Genomic DNA, 23,375 nt, shown 5'->3' on the forward strand with positions numbered 1-23,375 from the left:
AGTTGCCTCCCCTATATAAGCCCCACCCTCCTCACAGTAATACACCAAACATCTAACCTTCCTCTCAAAACAACATCACTCTTGTTTAGAATCTACACCGCAATACAAACAAAAGCTGCAGGAGTTCTCAGTCCACCCATCCCCAAGTCATGTCCACCTCCGTCTAGTCTCCGGTGGTTTCTTTATGAGTAGAGATGAGCGAATATGTTTGGAAAACGATCGCCAAATATAAATTCGGCATGAATATGGCACATTCGGATTAGTAATCGTAAATCCGAGCAAAATGTTATAAAATCAGTAAAAAAACGGTAACATTCGGTAAAAGTGCGGGAAAATATTTGCGTTGCCACCAAAATATAGGAACGATAATGGTAGTGTATCATGAGTAGGGTTGAGCGACTTTTCTTTTTATAGGATCGGGTTGGGTTTCACGAAACCCGACTTTTCCAAAAGTCGGGTCGAGTGAAATCGGCCGATCCTATAGAAAAGTCGGGGTCGGGGTCGGCCGAAACACGAAACCCAATGCAGTGCATTGGGTTTCTAATGGTTCCCAGGGTCTGAAGGAGAGGAAACTCTCCTTCAGGCCCTGGGATCCATATTTAAGTGTAAAATAAAGAATAAAAATAAAAAATATTGCTATACTCACCCTCGGACGCGCCCTGGTTCTCACCGGCAGCCTTCCTTCCTAAGAATGTGATTGGTCGCGTGAGCGGTTACATGGGCGTCACGCGACCAATCACAAGCCACAACGTCATCTAAGGTCCTTCAGGCGCTGATTCTTAGGAATGAAGGCTGCGGGTTAGAACCAGGGCGCGTCCGAGGGTGAGTATATACCTATTAGGAATATAATCACCCTCGGACGCGCCCTCGGACGCTTCCTTCCTAAGAATTAGCGCCTGAAGGACCTTAGATGACGTCGCGGCTTGTGATTGGTCGCGTGACCGCCCATGTGACCGCTCACGCGACCAATCACAAGCCGCGACATCATCGAAGGCCCTTCAGGTGCTCATTCTTAGGAAGGAAGGCTGCCGGTGAGAACCAGGGCGCGTCCGAGGGTGAGTATATCAATATTTTTTTATTTTTATTCTTTATTTTACACTTAAATATGAATTCCGATACCGATTCCCGATATCTTAAACATATCGGAACTCGGTATCGGAATTCCGATTCCAGATCAGAAGATCGCTTGACCTCATGGCTGACCCCACACAGGGGTCGGGTCGGGTTTCATGAAACCCGACTTTGCCAAAAGTCGGCGACTTCTGAATCTGGCCGACCCTTTTTGCTCAACCCTAATCATGAGTGTTTGGCCCGTGTTTGATGAGGGGAGGGGGTTTGCAGAGCTCAGAGGTGCGGCATTCTTGGAAGCACAGCACAGCAGTCATTTTTTCCCCCTAACTTTATGTATGCACATGTATGTATGTCCCTTACCATATAAATAGCAGACATGTTGTGCAAGCACCATTTTGTCACTGATTCAGCGGAGAGAAGCTGCTCCTGACACTGGCACTGTTTGCATCAAGATTTCAGCTATTTAGTTAGGCGGTTAGTTATCAGTCAGTTAGTGTAGCTAGATAGTGTCCAGTGTGGCTGTAAAATTTACCTTCTGGATTTTTTTTTTTTGGGGGGGGGGCATTACTGAGGTTCTCAGATAAAGCCACCAGGGCACATGTCCTACAACAGCTTCTATTGTGCTCCATGCATGAGTATAGCATTCTAAATCATAGGTGTCAAACTGCATTCCTCGAGGGCCTCAGACCATGCATGTTTTCAAGATTTCCTTTGCATTGCACAAGGTGCTGGAATCATTCTGTGCAGGCGATTAAATTATCACCTGTGCAATACAAGGAAATCCTGAAAACATGACCTGTTTGCGGCCCTCGAGGAATGCAGTTTGACACCTCTGTTCTAAATGATATTACTTCAGTAGCTAAATGTGGAAAAGCCTGCTGTCTACCTCTACATATGTGGCTATTATTATTTTTTGTATTATTGTTCTGAATAAAATTGGCATAGACCCATTTCAGCACTATATCAGTATCGAGTGTGCGGTAATTTTCTCTACTATTGATTGGACCACATGGTCGGTTTACCAGCACCTCATCTGTCCCTGACCTGAGTGCACACCATTTTTTTCTATTTAAATTTACCATCCAGACACGCAGACACGTAGTGATGCAGCCACGATTAGCAATGCATCCTTAGCCACAACTGTGCCTGTGACCAGCATAGTCCGTGGGTCTGCAGCTTGAAAGGGTGGCAAGGGTTGCGGAGCCTGGGCCTCTTTTGACACTGCAAAGGATGAGCCAACTCACGTAACCTGCGAGCTTTGCAAAAAAAAAACTGAGTCGAAGTAAAAACTGCAATAATTTGACTACTGTATGCATGAACCTTCACATGCGCAATCAATATGCTTTAGTGTGGGAATCCCACTGTGCAAAAATGGGGACCAGTGGACATCAACCACCATCAGCCGCCCCATCAATCGCATCTGCTGCTTCCTCCTCCTCTTTTACCATGACAACTATTGAGACGCAGGTCTTTGACTGTAGAACCTCGGGTTCTTTACACGATCGAGTCATGCTGACTGAGAGGATGCCTTTAGCTGTAACGAAAGCGGACATGCCTGCTGTTTTGGAACGATCACACCCCAAGTTTCTCAATCCACAGTGACATCTCCGGCTGCACCTGTCTCACTGTCCAACAGTTTGTCCAGTTCACCATATTCCACCTTTTCACAGAACTGCAGCCAGCCTACGATTTTTCCATTGTGGTCACAGAAAAGATTGTTTCCTCCTACGCATGACAAAGCTAAGAGGTTGAACTTCACCATCTCCAATTTGTTGGCCACCCACGGAAATGCTGCCTTTCCATCTGATGGATATCGATGGTTTCCAAAAGCTGATGGTCATTGCAGTCCCCCTGTATCAATTACCCAGTTGCCATTATTTTTCGAAGAAGGCTGTGCCTGCGCTACACTAGTATTAGAGTTCAGGGGAAAAAACCCCAAAGAGGACCCTCTGGGTCGAGACTACAGAGCTACAGGGAGTGTTTGGAACAGACCTAAGGGGGATGTAACTACAACTGCCAGAGCCAAAGGGGAGACTAAGGGCTGGACAAGGAAGAGGAGAAACTGGAGTATGGACGGTGTGGATAGGCAATGGAGAACAACTAGAAACAGGGGAATATGGAAGACAGGTGGAACCAGGAGTGTCGAAGACGACAGCGGCACGATGCTGCAAGAAGGGAAAATGAAAATAGTAATGACTGGCCGGTATGGGCGGAGGTGACCAACAAGATTAGACACTGGGCAGGCACAGCTGGGACACAGGGACAAACAAGGCAGAGACACAGGACAGGAACGACTGAGAAACAAAAAAGGCATGGCAGAGTCTAAGCAGACACAACTGAGACAGGGAGCCTGGGTATGAGGAAAAGTGCCAGCAAGAATGCTAACGTGACCGCACAAGATACACAGGTGTCTTACCTGAGTAGACGCCGGACTGAAATACCCAATGGGCGCCGCCATGTTGGGGCACAACCACCGGGTCACAACCTCCCAGAAACCTTAGCAGCGGAAGAAGCATATCTTCGCATGCGTGAGCCGCTGAAACGCCGCGACCCCAAGAACCTGGGCGGAAAACAGCGAGGGACACTTTCGGGTGCGCGCCGGCCTGACAGGTAAGTATATGAAGACGTGACAACCAGCATGTATTAGACAACATTACATGTTCCTTGACAAAAACTCTGTCGGCCAAGGTGCATTTAACCACAGACACTTGGACGAGTAAGTATGGCCAAGGGTGTTACATCTCGTTGACTTGGCACTGGGTGACTCTGGTGGCTGTGGGGACAAGTGCTGCTCCACAAGTCTTGGAATCCCCAAAGCTTGCAGGCCAAACCTCTACATTTAACACTTCCTCCCCTGCTTCTGCCTCCTCTATCTCCTCTAGGGCCTCCATCTGCGACCTCAACCTCTGCCTTCAGGAGACACTCGTTCCAACAGTGCATAGCCAATGCCCACCACCTCCGTACTGCGAAGCCAGGGCTCAATATGATCAGGCAGTCTTAAAATTGACATGCCATCGAGATTGCAGTCATACATCTGAAGAATTTTGGACAACTCTCAAGGCTGAATTTGAATTTGGCTGTATCCACTGTACCTGCATCAAGGGAAGGCAGTGTCCGATAATGATGCAAACCTTGTGGCGGCCCTACGGTGAGGCAAGCTCACACATGTGCCTTGTATGGCTCATGTCCTTAACCTGGTGGTGCAGCGTTTTCTCATCCACTATCCTGGCCTGGGTGACCTGCTCCAGAAAGCATGTAAGATGTTTGCTCATATCCGCCGGTCCCACTCCTCTGCTCATCGACTTGCATCAATACAGAGGTCTTTGTCCATGCCAGTTAACAGGTTGATATGCGATGTGCCGACACAATGAAATTCCACTCTGCACATGTTGCAGCAACTATGGCAGCAGCAACGAACCCTGACGCAGTATGTCTTGTCGCATAGCCTGGGCCAACGCAGTATATCACATTTACAGAGTGGGCACACATTAAGGACCTCTGCACTCTTCTGCAAAGTTTTGAAATGGCTACTAAGTTGGATAGCGCTGACGCTGCCGTCATCAGCATCACTATTCCGGTCATTTACAGTGCCTTGCGAAAGTATTCGGCCCCCTGGAATTTTTCAACCTTTCCCCACTTTTCAGTTTTTGAATTTCCACAAGAATTTAAAATAACCAATGAATTTCATTCAACTTCACAATTGTGTTCCACTTATTGTTGATTCTTCACCAAAAATTTACATTTGGTATCTTTATGTTTGAAGCATGATATGTGGGAAAAGGTTGAAAAGTTCCAGGGGGCCGAATACTTTTGCAAGGCACTTTATATGCTGGAGCATACTTTGAGTAGCCTGCAGGAGGAGATGGTGATCCCGTAAGAAGAGGAAGAAGCAGAGGAGGCTGCAGAAGGGATAACATTGGCTGGAAATTCAAGACTGTCATCATACAGGAAGGTGCCAAGGGAGGGTGGAGTACTGCGATCGAGGGGATCTGGTGATGATAACAGACAAACTGTTATCAAAGGTGCAAGATCCGAGGAACAAATGGAGGAGGAAGAGGTGACGGGCGAGCAACTGTCGAATGAAAAGGATAATTCTCCCCTCTCTGTTTTTCGGGGTTGGCAGGAGGGGATGAAGGAAAAGAGCTTCATTGTAACCCAGCCATTAACACAGCATGGGCTCGGACCTCATGGTAGAGCCAGAAATATAAGTGCTTTCCTGCTGCAGTATCTGCAACATGATCCCCATATAGTAATGATTAGTAATAATGCTGGCTACTGGGTTTATTAGACCCACGTTATAAAACCAAATTTTGCCAGATAATTCCCTGCCTAGAAATGGACCAGTGAATGCTGGGCATTGAAACACGCTTTTATACAATCTTAAGAGATCTTTTCCCCAAGACAGCAGTGAAGCACACAGTTTGCATAGCAGCTGTAGACTTCCAACCTCCGGCCCGTCAATTCGTCAACGCAAAAGCATTAGCAGCAGCAGTGCTGGAAGGGGAAGAAGCTATTTCTGTGAGTCCTTTCTCACTTTTTTTAGACCAACTCGTGCACCAGCACAACAGAGACCGAGTATTACACGTGGTGAACGAATGGAGAGGATGGTGCAGGAGTATCTAAAACTACATATCAATACCATCAGGGAGGGTTTGGATTCTTTCACAGTTTGGTTTTCCAAAATGGAGGAGTGGTCTGAGCTTGCCTCACATCCCTTAGAGGTTTAATCGTGCCCGGCAGCTAGTTTTCTCTCAGAACGTGTCTTCAGTGCTGCTGGTGGTGTCCTGGCAGATAAGCACATACTGTTGTCCCCCGAAAGTGTTGACTGCCTAAATTTCATTAAGATGAACAAGTCATGGATCTCCAAGGAATTTTGCACCCAATCACAGACTGTACAGGCTAGGTGATATTGCATTTTTTAGTGTGATGCATTAATGTCATTTAACTGCACTCTGTGATATCTTTAGTGTTGCTTCTGTGGCTGCTGTTGATGATGTTAGCACAAATTTGTGGAAATGAGAACAGTCATGGTTGGTCTCCATCTGCTGAGTTAGCTGTAGAGGAAGACGTGTCAATCCCAATTATACCATTTCTATTCTTGTGAAAGTTATTCCACTTCGGTGGTGTCAGGCCCTCATTTTTTAAAATGTGAACACTCCAAGCTGGGTGTTCATCTGCTGGATTGTGTGTAGTGAAAGACCTGTCTGTCCCTATTACACTATTTCTACTGTGTTGAAATTGATGCCACTTTGGTGGTGTATGCCAATAATTTTTGGAAATGTGAACACTCCTGGTTGGGTGTCCATCTGCTGGGTTGGATGTAGTGAAAGACCTGTTGGTCCCTAATGTACTATTTCTACTGTGGTGAAATTGATGTCACTTCTATGGTGTAATGCCCTCATTTCTTTAAATGTGAACACTCCTGGTAGGGTGTCCATCTGCTGGGGTGGGTGTAGTGAAAGACCTGTCGGTCCCTATTATACTATTTCTACTGCGGTAAAATTGATGCCACTTTGGTGGTGTCTGCCAATAATTTTTGGAAATGTGGACACTCCTCACTGGGTGTCCATCTGCTGAATTGGGTATAGTGAAAACCTGTCAATCCCTATTCTACTATTTCTACTGTGGTGAAATTAATGCCACTTTTGTGGTGTCTGCCAATAATTTTTGGAAATGTGAACACTCCTTGTTAGGTCTCCTTCATGTGTGTTGCCTGTAGCAGTAGGCCTCCGAGACCATCAGGCCTCCACTTCCTTGCACTCAACTACCTGTGTTACTATCTTTACATTTTTTTGACAATAGTAGTCTAGAAAACTGATATTTGTGCCACCTGAGTGTGGCTCAGCATGAAAGCAGGTAGAGGTGTTGCATGTGTTATCAGGGCTCCCAGCAAAGGGGCCCTACACCGATCCCTCACCCACCTCGTCTTACTATGACATTCAGTGGAAAGCTGTAAATGGGTTCCCAGAGCCCGATACCTCATGCCTGACTGATTGTTGCAGTTCTATGCTGCAATTTGTACTGTGGGTGAATTGAGGCCACTTTCCTGGTGTGTGTCCCTCATGTGATGTGTTTTGGCAGCATTTGGGGCCATTCTAAGGTGTTGTGCATGAGTTTGTTTTTGCCTCCCATTTACTATAATGGTGTTCGGTAATGTTCGGTGAATATTTGCTAAATTAATCGGCAAATATTTGCATATTCGATGAAAGTAACCCGAACAGAATAATGAATTATTCGCTCATCTCTACTTATGAGTTCTAGAGGAACATCAAGAAACGTGGTGATGATAAATATCTAAAGTGTAAAGTTAATTGACCACTGAAAGCTCTTCTCAATTTTTTTTTCTTTTTGGTTTAGGTCAGTCATCTAACATGCAGTGCTATATTGTGCTGTATGTGGGAATACCCATTATCATCAGCATCATCCTTATACATCAGATTATTCTTGCCATCCGACGAAGAACTTTGTCAAAAGATACTCCTCGCCAAGAAACTCACTCTGGTATGTTTTCCAAAAATGTGGGCCGAAAACTGTTTAAATAAATGTCTTCTAACTATGTCCCAGTCAGGTTTTAAATCTGTTTCCATACATCCTTGTAGAGAATTCTGAGGGGGTCCACCCTTTAGAGCCTTCATTTTTTAAGCCAGAGATTGCGTGCAGCTACACAGAGTGTCTCTTGCTCTGGAGAAAAGGGCAAATCCATAACTTCATCTTTCCGGCAGTGTGCTGCAGGGAAAATGATCACTTGCTGTCAGCTTTCCTCAGCTGATTGTTGGGGGTACCATCAGTGGAACACCCTCGGACTAAACCAATTAATGTTGGACTCTCGGGAGTCTCTGTGGAGGTAACAAATTAAAGGGGAGACATGAAGCTCCTCTTATTTCCAGCACTTGGCACTTTGATGGTTTTGCTCAGAGTGCTTCTTAAAGTTGCTTAATAATAATAATAATCTTTATTTTTATATGGCGCTACCATATTCCACAGTGCTTTATTATTTGCACACATTATCATTGCTGTCCTCGATGGGGCTCAAAATCTAAATTTCCTATCAGTATGTCTTTGGAATGTGGGAGGAAACCCACGCAAACATGGGGAGAACATACAAACTCCTTGCAGATGTTTTCCTTGGTGGGATTCGAACCCAGGACTCCAGTGCTGCAAGGCTGCAGTGCTAACCAGGGTTGAGCGAAACGGGTCGAAATATTTCAAAAGTCGCCGACTTTTGGCAAGGTCGGGTTCCATGAAGTCGGCGATCTTTTGAATCTGGAATCGGAATTCCGATACCGATTCCCGATATGTTTAAGATATCGGGAATTGGTATCGGAATTCAGATTTAAGTGTAAAATAAAGAATTAAAATAAAAAATATCGCAATACTTACCCTCTGACGCGCCCTGGTACTAACCGGCAGCCTTTCTTCCTTAGAATCAGCCTTCCAAGACCTTGCGGTGACGTCGCGGCTTCTGATTGGTCGCGCGGCGGTCACATGGGCGGCCGCGCGACCAATCACAAGCCGCGACGTCACCGCGACGTCACCGAAGGTCCTGGAAGCGCTGATTCTTAGGAAGGACCTTCGGTGACGTCGAGGTGACGTCGCGGCTTGTGATTGGTCGCGCGGCCGCCCATGTGACCGCCGCGCGGCCAATCAGAAGCCGCGACGTCACCGCAAGGTCTTGGAAGGCTGATTCTAAGGAAGAAAGGCTGCCGGTTAGTACCAGGGCGCGTCAGAGGGTAAGTATTGCGATATTTTTTATTTTAATTCTTTATTTTACACTAAAATATGGATCGCAGGGCCTGAAGGAGAGTTTCCGCTCCTTCAGACCCTGGGAACCATGGAAACCCAATGCACTGCATTGGGTTTCGCGTTTCGGCCGACCCCGACCCCGACTTTTTTATAGGATCGGCCGATTTCACTCGACCCGACTTTTGAAAAAGTCGGGTTTCGTGAAACCGACCCGATCCTATAAAAGCAAAGGTCGCTCAATCCTAGTGCTAACCACTGAGCCATTGTGCATGCTTAAAATGAAATTGTAACTGCCAGAGTGCTTCCATAGTAGTGCCTTAAAGCAGTGAAAAACATTGTGTCACCCATAAGCAGTGACAACTACAGTGCCCTATTTTAGCAAAAGCACCATAACTTCCCTGCCATAGTAGTAACTATGATGCCCAAAGAACAGTGATCGACTGTAAGAGTGGCCTAAATAGAAATTAATCATACACATTTTTTTGTTTTCTAGAACGTCATGTGCGATTTAAACCTGAAGATGAGTCGGTGAGTATGAGAATACATTAGTGCCAACATTAAACTATTAGATTAGATTAATGTTAGAAGGGAACGTTACTAGTGATGAGTGAATTCAAATTTGGCAGCTCGCTTGAATTTGACCCTGAATTTAATTGTTGCAAATGGAATGTTCCTTCTTTTTGTCTCTGGAGACATTAAATCATAATGAAAGTAACATAAAAAAATAATAATATCTTGCCGCTCACCTGTAACACATCCACAGTCCCCTGTCTGGCCTTGCTTATATGGCAAATCCTATCTCCTTTCTGTACTGTGCAGATAATCTGCATCTACAAACATAAAGAGTTTCTTTTAGTGGCATAGCTAGAATGCAATGGTGGCCGATGTAAAATTTGGACCTGGGCCTGCATGTTGGTCGAATGTATGGGCCTTTGTAACATTCTAGATCCTACAATGACATGCATGTTCACCCCCCCAAGTAATAATGTCCCCAGTCCTGGCTGTTTTTTTTATAATATCCCCCTATCGACATAGCCTCAATCCTGTAATAATGGCTGTCATCCTTGCCCCCTTCCTGGTGTAGAGCACCCATCTAGAGTCCCATTCTGGTATAATAGCCCCAATTGTGGGGCCCTTTTTGGTGTAAGGTACTCTATCCTGGTCTACTTCCTGGTCTAATGACCCACATCCTGATATAATGCCCCCCAACCCTGGTCCCTTTTCTTGTATAATACTACCCATCCTGTGTCCCTTCATTGCATAACGCTCCCCATCCTGGGCCCTTTTTTTGCATAATGTTGTCCATCCTAGGATCCCTTACTTGTATAAAGCTCATCTTCTTGAACCACTTCCTTGCCCAATAATGGCCCCTTTCTTGTATAATTCTCTCCATCCAATATCCTGGTATAATATTGTGCTGCTCTTTTCCAATAAAATGTTTAAACATATACAATTTGCTTACTTTCCGCTATTCCTACGTGTGGTGTTTTCTTCAGTGTGCCAGTTACTGTAATGCACCACTAGTGATTGGCATGCCATCGTCAGCTGTCTGCCTCTGATTGGCAGCCTGTTTTGCATTGCAGGCAGTTGGCGTGTCCCTGCCCAGCAATACACTTCAGCTGAATGTGCCTCCTCAGAAGCACATTCAGCTGAAATAGAAGCTGGCATTGGCGACTTCCTTCCCACATTGGCCCTATTCCAGTCGCAACGTCTGCTACAGCGATCGTTATGTCTAATTCCACTTGTTCTGTGACTGAGCACATGCAATATGTCCGCCACTAGACTGTAGACATCCTTATAATGTTTATTTGTTATCATTATTAATTTTATTATTAATTTTCTTTTTCTGTAATTTTTTTCAGGTGACATATGCTGCAGTAAAATCATAATCCATCCTTCCAAGATTTTACTATTTTGTGCTCATCGAGCTCTATCTACTTGTATTCAGACTTTGTTTTCCCAGTGTTCTGCTTAACAATTCCTCACCTTATTCAACTTCTCTAATGTACCATACTTTTAGCTGTGTTTTTTCTAAAGGATCTGCTACATTCTTTTCTATTACGTCACTCATGCTCTCTATAATTGCTTAACATTTGAATATTTTAATTTAAGGTTTGAAACTGAAATAAGGATGAACAAATGGATTATAAATTCATTGAATTCAATTCAAATTTTTCAAAAGTAGCAAATTTGAGTAAACTCAAATATTGGGAAAATTGATTAATACAAATCCAGTAAAAAGTTAGGCCACTTAGCCACCATTTTGATGTATTGATATGGACCTGAAAAGGGTTAAAACAATAAAATATCATACTCAACTAGCCCCTTTCACCACAACTCTCAATGGGTCCTCTACTGGCCTTCTATGTCACCCAAATCTGCGCCACTCATTGCTTCACTCTTCCCAGTCACTTCCAGTGCCGGCTAGTCCCTACCATACGTTTTGTAATGATCCAATGTGCTAGTGCTCAGAAATCAATCTGCAACTCCACCCTTGGCTGACTAAATGCCTTATGTAGCAAAGGATGGACCTGCTAATCAACGAGAAAAAGGTAGTACCAGGAGTCTAGTAATTAAGAAGGCAAGTGCACTGAAAAGCCCTAAATTAAACTCTAATTAACATGTGTAATCAAACCTTGATTTCCCAGCTTTAGAACATCAGATTGTTATAACATAGGCATCATTTTTATTACTGGTCTAATGGCTTTTAAAGTCATACCTCTAATTTTACTTGTAATATTGCCCAGATGATATGCATTAATGGGGTCGAACAGCAACTAAAAAAAAAAAATGTATATTTACTTTGCCGATTTCCTATTGCTACAATTACAACACAGTCTGGGTCCCCAGCCAGTTTGTGTACTTTCTTGCTAATTAATGTGACTTCTGCATCCAATCACCAGGCCAATATATTACTGATGTCCAAAGTAGAAAAAAGCAAAGCCGCACAGCTGTTAACGGATCAAAGGCTGACTGCAATCCATCGGTCCGGATGTATGGACAGGAGCCTGATCACCAGGTAGATGTGCTCAGAAGAAACAAGTGTGCAATCAAGAAATGTACAGAGCAAAACGGCAACACTCACCGATCCCGGTGTGGTTCAAATCCTTTATTGAAGCATTAAAACAAATCCGTCTTGTTCATGGCCCAGGATGGTGGAACAGGGAAGGAGGTGAGCAGGATGTGACGACGGCCGTTTCACGCCTACGTCAGCGCTTCCACAGGTCCCACGGGTTCATGGCCCGGGATGGTGGAACAGGGAAGGAGGTGAGCAGGATGTGATGACGGCCGTTTCACGCCTACGTCAGCACTTCCATGGGTCCCGTGGAAGCGCTGACATAGGCGTGAAACGTCCGTCGTCACATCCTGCTCACCTCCTTCCCTGTTCCACCATCCCGGGCTGTGAACAAGACGGCTTTGTTTTAATGCTTCAATAAAGGATTTGAACCACACCTGGACCGGTGAGTGTTGGCGTTTTGCTCTGTACATTTCTCAATATATTACTGATCCATCCAGAGGCATCATTGCTGTGGTCAGCGATTGGCTGCCATGGTCACATGTCCATCCAACAGAAGAGGAAGTACGTAGACTTGTGGAAAAAAAGGGCAATATTGGGGTGGAAGCAACAGGGTTTTTTATAAGGTGACTATTACTACTTTTATTACTCATCATTTTTTAAAATTCAGGACTGGATAGCTCGAGTCGTATGTTTCCAATAGGAAGTTGGGAGTGACGAATTGATTAAGTTGGGTTTTTCCAGTAGTGTTCAACCACTTACAGACTTATATATAAGTGGCTTGAAGTCCCAGTTGGTCACATGGACTTGGATATCTGCATAACTGCTTAGACAAAAACAAAGTGAATCTTCAATTTGTGGATTTTCCTTCATATTGTCAATGTGAGCCCAGAATTTCACGGCTTATAAAACGCATATTAAAAAAAAAAATATTTACATTTTTCTTTACTTCGTGTTCTAATTAATAACCATGATATTTTGAAAAAAAAGTGAAATAATGCAATAAATAATTTTAAAATTTTCATATTTTGGATTATTTTCTTAGTATTTTGAGTCACCTGTTAATTTTTCCATACATTCTGACATTGATAAATTTAAACAACGTATTCAATCTATTTAATATCTTATCTTCTTTGGCTCATGAAGGAGCTAATTTACAGGATTTTTTAATGATGTAATGATTAGTGATGATCGAATAGTGAAATATTTGGATTCGGGAAAATCGGCACAAATAATTTCTAATATTCGTGTATTCATACGTCAATGGGAAAGCCGAATATTTTTCTGCTGGACCCAACAAACAGGTCTGAGGGCATGAGAAACAAGCTGCAATGGATGGGAAAAAGCTAAGACTAAGTGGGAACAGCATGGAGAAGATGCCTGCATGCCTTTCTGACTCACATATGGTATCTGGGAATATTTATTGCGCCATTTTACGGATTTTTAAAAGACCTATGAAACCAAACCAAACATTTTTTTAAAGAGAAAAATGCTAAGAAATATTATTTCCGTCATGATTACATGTATATAACGCAAAATAAAAATGAAAAAAAAATCTCCACTTCAGCATATGTTCACATAGAGCATTTTGGCTTTATTTTTTATTATAACATTTGTGAGGGCTCTCACTCCTACATTTGTGAAGACCCTCCCTCATGCCAAATATATAGCAAGATAATGGAATGCCATTTCAAACATGCCCATTTGAATTTTGGCCACCATGTTCACTGCCATGTCATTATGCGGCCCTCACTAACAATTAGCAGAGGTGCAGCAGGTGCTGTGAAACCTGAGTTTTGTAAGCTCCACGGTTCCACAGTTTATTTTTTCCACCGGATCCTAATGGAACAACTGTCATAGTGGGTGAAGCCGCTGTAAGGTGAATATAATACAGGGGTTGGGGGAGCTGTATGATCAATGTCAGTAAATTGGATGCTACCAGACACTAAAAGCATTAGAATTACATTCTGAATACAGTGTATGCAAGCAAGGACCTGTATTGTGGTCAGTATATCAGGCCTGAAACCCATGTCAGGAACATGTACAAGCCTCATTTTACTTGGAAGCAGCCTCCTCAATGGAAAGAGACAGGAGTGCCATTGACCAATCTGCACAAGCCTATGCATTTTCTATTTGGTTTAAAAAACAGCAGTTGTACAACTGGTGCAAAGCCTGCAGAGATACGTAAACTATTTATCAATAATATTTGTAAGTCTGCTTTTGCCGTGTATAATAAAGCTGATACCTTTAAAAAAATGCCACACATTGCTTGATACTGTATATTGAATTTGTACATAACACCTCTGTTAGGGTACTTGTCAATAATAAAGCCAGGAATTTTTTTTTTCATAAGCATAAAGCATTCAATATGAGAAAGGGTGACGCTAAGGGTCATGGATGTGGTGGTGCCCGCCAAGGTCGTGTTATAGATCAGAAGGTGACTGGACCTCGTTCTAGCTTCCTGTCAAAATGTGGTCAGTGGGATACACCACTGATGAACCCAGACAATTGCCAGGATGTTGTGGGTTGGATGGCAGACAAAGGCTCCAGTATATTGACAAGCAGCACCATGACTGGGCTGTCACCTTTGTTGTCTGGGGGAAAGATTAAAGACTGGGACCGACCTTTACACTCAAAAGCTTGGGGCGGAGGGAGGATGAAAAGGGCTGAGCGCACAAAATACAGGAGACACTTGGCGGGCGGATGCAGAGAGCAGCGGGAGAGTTCAGGTGCTCCTGTCTCTACCTCCTCTCCTCCCTGTGTGGAGTATACCCCTGTTATAGTAAAGTTGAGTTTAACCCTTACTCTGCCTCCTATCTGTTACTGCATCCCGCAACCTACTCACAAAACAGCCTTGCCAAAATCTGTCAGATGATAAATGCACTAGCAGGATGCAGCAAGCCCTCACGATAAAGGCAGGGGCAGCACATGTGCAAACTACTGATAGAGACAGCCACCCACACACCTGCCAAATTATGGTGGTATTGGTTGTTTTGGCAAAATAGATAAGCTCGTAATCCAATCTCCTGCTAGTGCATTTATCATCTGACAGGTTTTGGTAAGGCTGTTTCCTTATGGTATGTTGGGACTTTTTCAGCATATTTTTGGACTTTCACCTAGAGAGGGAAATATATGTTTGAGGGTGTCCCAAAAGAGTGCCAAAGGTGTGTTGTGAAATGTGTGCTTGGAAAAACAAAAAAACAAAATGTCTGAAAGAAAAAAATATTTTTAGACATAAAATTCTTTTTGCACTGTGTCTGACTTCCAGAGAGGGGGAAATGTCTATGAAAGTGTTCAATTTTAGTTCCAGTCCTTGGGACTTAGTTGTCTTTCAGCAAGTTTCTGGACTTTGTCAAAATCTGTGAAAAATCTTTTTTTTACCTGCAGAGGGAAATATGTGTTTGAGGGTGTCCCAAAAGAGTCCCAAAGGTGTTGGGTGAAATGTGTGATTTTCAGAAGGGAAAAAAATTTTGGATGATCAAATTTTTTTTAAAACAGAATATTTTTGTCCTGTGTCTGACTTTAAAGGGAACCTGTCACCCCGTTTTTTCAAGAAGAGCTAAAAATAGCGTTAAATAGGGGCAGAGCTGTGCTTTACATTAGTGTATTTTGGAGCCTTTATTCCCCACCTAAGCTGCCGAAATACCTTTGTAAAGTCGCCGTTTTGGGCTGTCACTCACGCTGGTCAGGTCATATGGGCGTGGTGACAGCGCTGTTTCTCCCCCAGATCTCCATTGGTGGCGTAGTGGTGTGCGCATGTCCAAGTGGTGAATCCACTGCGCAGCTTCAAGGAAAATGGCGCGATCTGAACTATTCAGCCGTTTATCGGTGGGCGCGGCCATCTTTGTGAGGCCGCGCGTGCGCAGATGGTTCTTCTCGGCTTCCCGGGGCTTCAGGAAAATGGCCGCGGGATGCCGCGTGTGCGCAGATGGAGATCGCGGTGGCCATTTTCCTGCAGCCGAGAAAAAACGGGGTGACAGGTTACCTTTAAGAGAGGGGAAAATGACTGTGAGAGTGTCCGATTTCAGTTCCAGCAAATTTCTGGACTTTGTCAAAATCTGTGAATAATCTTTTTTTCACCTACAGAGGGAAATATGTGTTTGAGGGTATCCCAAAAGTGTCCCTAAAATGTTGGGTGATATGTGTGCTTGGCAGAAAAGAAATACTTTTTTTAGGCTTAGAATATTTTTGAACTGTGTCTGACTTCCAGAGAGGAAAAATACCGTATATACTCGAGTATAAGCCGAGATTTTCAGCCCAAATTTTTGGGCTGAAAGTGCCCCTCTCGGCTTATACTCGAGTCACGGTAGCGGTGGGGTCGGCGGGTGAGGGGGAGAGGGCGCTGAGGTATACTTACCTAGTCCCAGCGATCCTGGCGCGCCCCCTGCCGTCCCACGGTCTTCTGTGCTGCAGTTCTTCCCCTCTTCAGCGGTCACGTGGGACCGCTCATTAGAGAAATGAATAAGCGGCTCCACCTCCCATAGGGGTGGAGCCGCCTATTCATTTCTCTAATCAGCGGTGCCGGTGACCGCTGATAGAGAAAGAAGCTGCGGCACCGAAGACAGCTGTGACAGGCAGAGGGAGCGCCAGGATCGCCGGGAGCAGGTAAGTATGCAATATTCACCTGTCCGCGTTCCAGCCGCCGGGCACCGCTCCATCTTCCCGGCGTCGCTCCGCTCTGACTGTTCAGGTCAGAGGGCGCGATGACGCATATAGTGTGCGCGGCGCCCTCTGCCTGATCAGTCAGAGCGGAGACGCCAGGTCGAGACGCCGGGACCGGACGCTGGGAGCTGCAATCAAGAGAGGTGAGTATGGCTTTTTTTTTTTTTATTGCAGCAGCAGCGGCCATGGCACAGATTTATGTGGAGCATCTATGGGGATATATGAACGCTGCAGAGCACTGTATGGGGCACAGCTATGGGGAGATATGAACGCTACAGAGCACTGTATGGGGCACAGCCAAAGGGGAATATGAACAGTGCAGAGTACTGTATGGGGCACAGCTATGGGGAATATGAACAGTGCAGAGCACTATATGGGACAGACAAGGGGGAATATGAACGGTGCAGAGCACTATATGGGGCACAGCCAAGGGGGAATATGAACAGTGCAGAGCAATATATGGGACAGCCAAGGGGGAATATGAACAGTGCAGAGCACTATATGGGACAGACAAGGGGGAATATGAACAGTGCAGAGCACTGTATGGGGCACAGCCAAGGGGGAATATGAACAGTGCAGAGCACTGTATGGGACACAGCCAAGGGGGAGTATGAACAGTGCAGAGCACTATATGGGGCACAGCCAAGGGGGAATATGAACAGTGCAGAGCACTATATGGGACACAGCCAAGGGGGAATATGAACAGTGCAGAGCACTGTATGGGGCACAGCCAAGGGGGAATATGAACAGTGCAGAACACTGTATGGGGCACAGCCAAGGGGGTATATGAACAGTGCAGAACACTGTATGGGGCACAGCCAAGGGGGTATATGAACAGTGCAGAACACTGTATGGGGCACAGCCAAGGGGGAATATGAACAGTGCAGAGTACTGTATGGGGCACAGCTATGGGGAATATGAACAGTGCAGAGCACTATATGGGACACAGCCAAGGGGGAATATGGACAGTGCAGAGCACTGTATGGGACACAGCCAAGGGGGAGTATGAACAGTGCAGACCACTGTATGGGGCACAGCCAAGGGGGAATATGAACAGTGCAGAACACTGTATGGGGCACAGCCAAGGGGGTATATGAACAGTGCAGAACACTGTATGGGGCACAGCCAGGGGGGAATATGAACAGTGCAGAACACTATATGGGACACAGCCAAGGGGGAATATGAACAGTGCAGAACACTGTATGGGGCACAGCCAAGGGGGAATATGAACAGTGCAGAGCACTGTATGGGGCACAGCCAAGGGGGAATATGAACAGTGCAGAACACTGTATGGGGCACAGCCAAGGGGGAATATGAACAGTGCAGAGCACTATATGGGACACAGCCAAGGGGGAATATGAACAGTGCAGAGCACTATATGGGGCACAGCCAAGGGGGAATATGAACAGTGCAGAGCAATGTATGGGGCACAGCCAAGGGGGAATATGAACAGTGCAGAGCACTGTATGGGACACAGCCAAGGGGGAATATGAACAGTGCAGAGCACTGTATGGGGCACAGCCAAGGGGGTGTATGAACAGTGCAGAACACTGTATGGGGCACAGCCAAGGGGGAATATGAACAGTGCAGAGCACTATATGGGACAGCCAAGGGGGTATATGAACAGTGCAGAACACTGTATGGGGCACAGCCAAGGGGGAATATGAACAGTGCAGAGCACTATATGGGACAGCCAAGGGGGTATATGAACAGTGCACAACACTGTATGGGGCACAGCCAAGGGGGAATATGAACAGTGCAGAGCACTATATGGGACAGCCAAGGGGGAATATGAACAGTGCAGAGCACTGTATGGGGCACAGCCAAGGGGGTGTATGAACAGTGCAGAACACTGTATGGGGCACAGCCAAGGGGGAATATGAACAGTGCAGAGCACTATATGGGACAGCCAAGGGGGTATATGAACAGTGCAGAACACTGTATGGGGCACAGCCAAGGGGGAATATGAACAGTGCAGAGCATTATATGGGACAGCCAAGGGGGAATATGAACAGTGCAGAGCACTGTATGGGGCACAGCCAAGGGGGTGTATGAACAGTGCAGAACACTGTATGGGGCACAGCCAAGGGGGAATATGAACAGTGCAGAGCACTATATGGGGCACAGCCAAGGGGGAATATGAACAGTGCAGAGCACTGTATGGGGCACAGCCAAGGGGGAATATGAACAGTGCAGAGCAATGTATGGGGCACAGCCAAGGGGGAATATGAACAGTGCAGAGCACTATATGGGACAGCCAAGGGGGAATATGAACAGTGCAGAGCACTGTATGGGGCACAGCCAAGGGGGTGTATGAACAGTGCAGAACACTGTATGGGGCACAGCCAAGGGGGAATATGAACAGTGCAGAGCACTATATGGGACAGCCAAGGGGGTATATGAACAGTGCAGAACACTGTATGGGGCACAGCCAAGGGGGAATATGAACAGTGCAGAGCACTATATGGGACAGCCAAGGGGGTATATGAACAGTGCACAACACTGTATGGGGCACAGCCAAGGGGGAATATGAAAAGTGCAGAGCACTATATGGGACAGCCAAGGGGGAATATGAACAGTGCAGAGCACTGTATGGGGCACAGCCAAGGGGGTGTATGAACAGTGCAGAACACTGTATGGGGCAGAGCCAAGGGGGAATATGAACAGTGCAGAGCACTATATGGGACAGCCAAGGGGGTATATGAACAGTGCAGAACACTGTATGGGGCACAGCCAAGGGGGAATATGAACAGTGCAGAGCACTATATGGGACAGCCAAGGGGGAATATGAACAGTGCAGAGCACTGTATGGGGCACAGCCAAGGGGGTGTATGAACAGTGCAGAACACTGTATGGGGCACAGCCAAGGGGGAATATGAACAGTGCAGAGCACTATATGGGGCACAGCCAAGGGGGAATATGAACAGTGCAGAGCACTATATGGGGCACAGCCAAGGGGGAATATGAACAGTGCAGAGCACTATATGGGGCACAGCCAAGGGGGAATATGAACAGTGCAGAGCACTATATGGCACAGCCAAGGGGGAATATGAACAGTGCAGAGCACTATATGGCACAGCCAAGGGGGAATATGAACAGTGCAGAACACTGTATGGGGCACAGCCAAGGGGGAATATGAACAGTGCAGAGTACTGTATGGGGCACAGCCAAGGGGGAATATGAACAGTGCAGAGCACTATATGGGGCACAGCTATGGGGAATATGAACAGTGCAGAGCACTATATGGGACAGACAAGGGGGAATATGAACAGTGCAGAGCACTATATGGGGCACAGCCAAGGGGGAATATGAACAGTGCAGAGCACTGTATGGGGCACAGCTATGGGGAATATGAACAGTGCAGAGCACTATATGGGACAGACAAGGGGGAATATGAACAGTGCAGAGCACTATATGGGGCACAGCCAAGGGGGAATATGAACAGTGCAGAACACTGTATGGGGCACAGCCAAGGGGGTATATGAACAGTGCAGAACACTATATGGGACACAGACAAGGGGGAATATGAACAGTGCAGAGCACTATATGGGACACAGACAAGGGGGAATATGAACAGTGCAGAGCACTATATGGGGCACAGCCAAGGGGGAATATGAACAGTGCAGAGTACTGTATGGGGCACAGCTATGGGGAATATGAACAGTTCAGAGCACTATATGGGACAGCCAAGGGGGAATATGAACGGTGCAGAGCACTGTATGGGACACAGCCAAGGGGGAGTATGAACAGTGCAGAGCACTATATGGGGCACAGCCAAGGGGGAATATGAACAGTGCAGAGCAGTATATGGGATACAGCCAAGGGGGAATATGAACAGTGCAGAGCACTATATGGGACAGCCAAGGGGGAATATGAACAGTGCAGAGCACTGTATGGGACACAGCCAAGGGGGTATATGAACAGTGCAGAACACTGTATGGGGCACAGCCAAGGGGGAATATGAACAGTGCAGAGCACTATATGGGACAGCCAAGGGGGAATATGAACAGTGCAGAGCACTGTATGGGGCACAGCCAAGGGGGTGTATGAACAGTGCAGAACACTGTATGGGGCACAGCCAAGGGGGAATATGAACAGTGCAGAGCACTATATGGGGCACAGCCAAGGGGGAATATGAACAGTGCAGAACACTGTATGGGGCACAGCCAAGGGGGAATATGAACAGTGCAGAGCACTATATGGGACAGCCAAGGGGGAATATGAACAGTGCAGAGCACTGTATGGGGCACAGCCAAGGGGGTGTATGAACAGTGCAGAACACTGTATGGGGCACAGCCAAGGGGGAATATGAACAGTGCAGAGCACTATATGGGGCACAGCCAAGGGGGAATATGAACAGTGCAGAGCACTATATGGGGCACAGCCAAGGGGGAATATGAACAGTGCAGAACACTGTATGGGGCACAGCCAAGGGGGAATATGAACAGTGCAGAACACTATATGGCACAGCCAAGAGGGAATATGAACAGTGCAGAACACTATATGGGACAGCCAAGGGGGAATATGAACAGTGCAGAGCACTATATGGGACAGCCAAGGGGGAATATGAACAGTGCAGAGCACTATATGGGACAGCCAAGGGGGTATATGAACAGTGCAGAACACTGTATGGGGCACAGCCAAGGGGGAATATGAACAGTGCAGAGCACTATATGGGACAGCCAAGGGGGAATATGAACAGTGCAGAGCACTGTATGGGGCACAGCCAAGGGGGTGTATGAACAGTGCAGAACACTGTATGGGGCACAGCCAAGGGGGAATATGAACAGTGCAGAGCACTATATGGGGCACAGCCAAGGGGGAATATGAACAGTGCAGAGCACTATATGGGGCACAGCCAAGGGGGAATATGAACAGTGCAGAGCACTATATTTGGCACAGCCAAGGGGGAATATGAACAGTGCAGAGCACTATATGGCACAGCCAAGGGGGAATATGAACAGTGCAGAGCACTATATGGGACACAGCCAAGTGGGAATATGAACGGTGCAGAGCACTATATGGCACAGCCAAGGGGGAATATGAACAGTGCAGAGCACTATATGGGACACAGCCAATGGGGAATATGAACAGTGCAGAGCACTATATGGGACGCAGCCAAGGGGGAATATGAACAGTGCAGAACACTGTATGGGACACAGCCAAGGGGGAATATGAACAGTGCAGAGCACTATATGGCACAGCCAAGGGGGAATATGAACAGTGCAGAGCACTGTATGGGACACAGCCAATGGGGAATATGAACAGTGCAGAACACTGTATGGGACACAGCCAAGGGGGAATATGAACAGTGCAGAGCACTATATGGGGCACAGCCAAGGGGATATATGACCAGTGCAGAGCACTATATGGGGCACAGCCAAGGGGGAATATGAACAGTGCAGAGCACTGTATGGGGCACAGCCAAGGGGGAATATGAACAGTGCAGAGCACTGTATGGGGCACAGCCAAGGGGAAATATGAACAGTGCAGAGCACTGTATGGGGCACAGCCAAGGGGGTATATGAACAGTGCAGAACACTGTATGGGGCACAGCCAAGGGGGAATATGAACAGTGCAGAGCACTATATGGGACAGCCAAGGGGGAATATGAACAGTGCAGAGCACTATATGGGGCACAGCCAAGGGGGAATATGAACAGTGCAGAACACTGTATGGGACACAGCCAAGGGGGAATATGAACAGTGCAGAGCACTGTATGGGGCACAGCCAAGGGGGAATATGAACAGTGCAGAGCACTATATGGCACAGCCAAGGGGGAATATGAACAGTGCAGAACACTGTATGGGGCACAGCCAAGGGGGAATATGAACAGTGCAGAACACTGTATGGGGCACAGCTATGGGGAATATGAACAGTGCAGACCACTATATGGGACAGACAAGGGGGAATATGAACGGTGCAGAGCACTATATGGGGCACAGCCAAGGGGGAATATGAACAGTGCAGAGTACTGTATGGGGCACAGCTATGGGGAATATGAACAGTGCAGAGCACTATATGGGACAGCCAAGGGGGAATATGAACGGTGCAGAGCACTGTATGGGACACAGCCAAGGGGGAGTATGAACAGTGCAGAGCACTATATGGGGCACAGCCAAGGGGGAATATGAACAGTGCAGAGCACTATATGGGACACAGCCAAGGGGGAATATGAACAGTGCAGAACACTGTATGGGGCACAGCCAAGGGGGTATATGAACAGTGCAGAACACTGTATGGGGCACAGCCAAGGGGGAATATGAACAGTGCAGAACACTATATGGGACAGCCAAGGGGGAATATGAACAGTGCAGAACACTGTATGGGGCACAGCCAAGGGGGAATATGAACAGTGCAGAGCACTGTATGTGGCACAGCCAAGGGGGAATATGAACAGTGCAGAGCACTATATGGGACAGCCAAGGGGGAATATGAACAGTGCAGAGCACTATATGGGACAGCCAAGGGGGAATATGAACGGTGCAGAGCACTATATGGGACAGCCAAGGGGGTATATGAACAGTGCAGAACACTGTATGGGGCACAGCCAAAGGTGAATATGAACAGTGCAAAGCACTAAATGGGACAGCCAAGGGGGAATATGAACAGTGCAGAGCACTGTATGGGGCACAGCCAAGGGGGTGTATGAACAGTGCAGAACACTGTATGGGGCACAGCCAAGGGGGAATATGAACAGTGCAGAGCACTATATGAGGCACAGCCAAGGGGGAATATGAACAGTGCAGAGCACTATATGGGGCACAGCCAAGGGGGAATATGAACAGTGCAGAGCACTATATGGGGCACAGCCAAGGGGGAATATGAACAGTGCAGAGCACTATATGGCACAGCCAAGGGGGAATATGAACAGTGCAGAGCA

The 23,375-nt window shown here is 46.5% G+C and overlaps 1 protein-coding gene across 2 annotated transcripts in view; it reads left to right on the forward strand.

Moving 5' to 3' along the window:
• Window positions 1-11,593, forward strand: part of LOC138658000 (uncharacterized) — a 47,278-nt gene extending 35,685 nt beyond the window's left edge. The window contains exons 4-6 of one of the 2 annotated variants that reach the window (XM_069745582.1): window positions 7,429-7,572; window positions 9,308-9,342; window positions 10,677-11,593. In XM_069745582.1, the coding sequence (XP_069601683.1) occupies window positions 7,429-7,572; window positions 9,308-9,342; window positions 10,677-10,703 (206 nt within the window). In that variant the 3' untranslated portion in view covers window positions 10,704-11,593. The remainder of the gene's footprint in view (window positions 1-7,428; window positions 7,573-9,307; window positions 9,343-10,676) is intronic. The other variant, XM_069745583.1, reaches the window with a different exon arrangement.
• Window positions 11,594-23,375: the final 11,782 nt, after the last annotated feature.

Source organism: Ranitomeya imitator, chromosome 1, assembly GCF_032444005.1.
Source record: "Ranitomeya imitator isolate aRanImi1 chromosome 1, aRanImi1.pri, whole genome shotgun sequence".
Classification (NCBI taxonomy): Eukaryota; Metazoa; Chordata; class Amphibia; order Anura; family Dendrobatidae; genus Ranitomeya; species Ranitomeya imitator.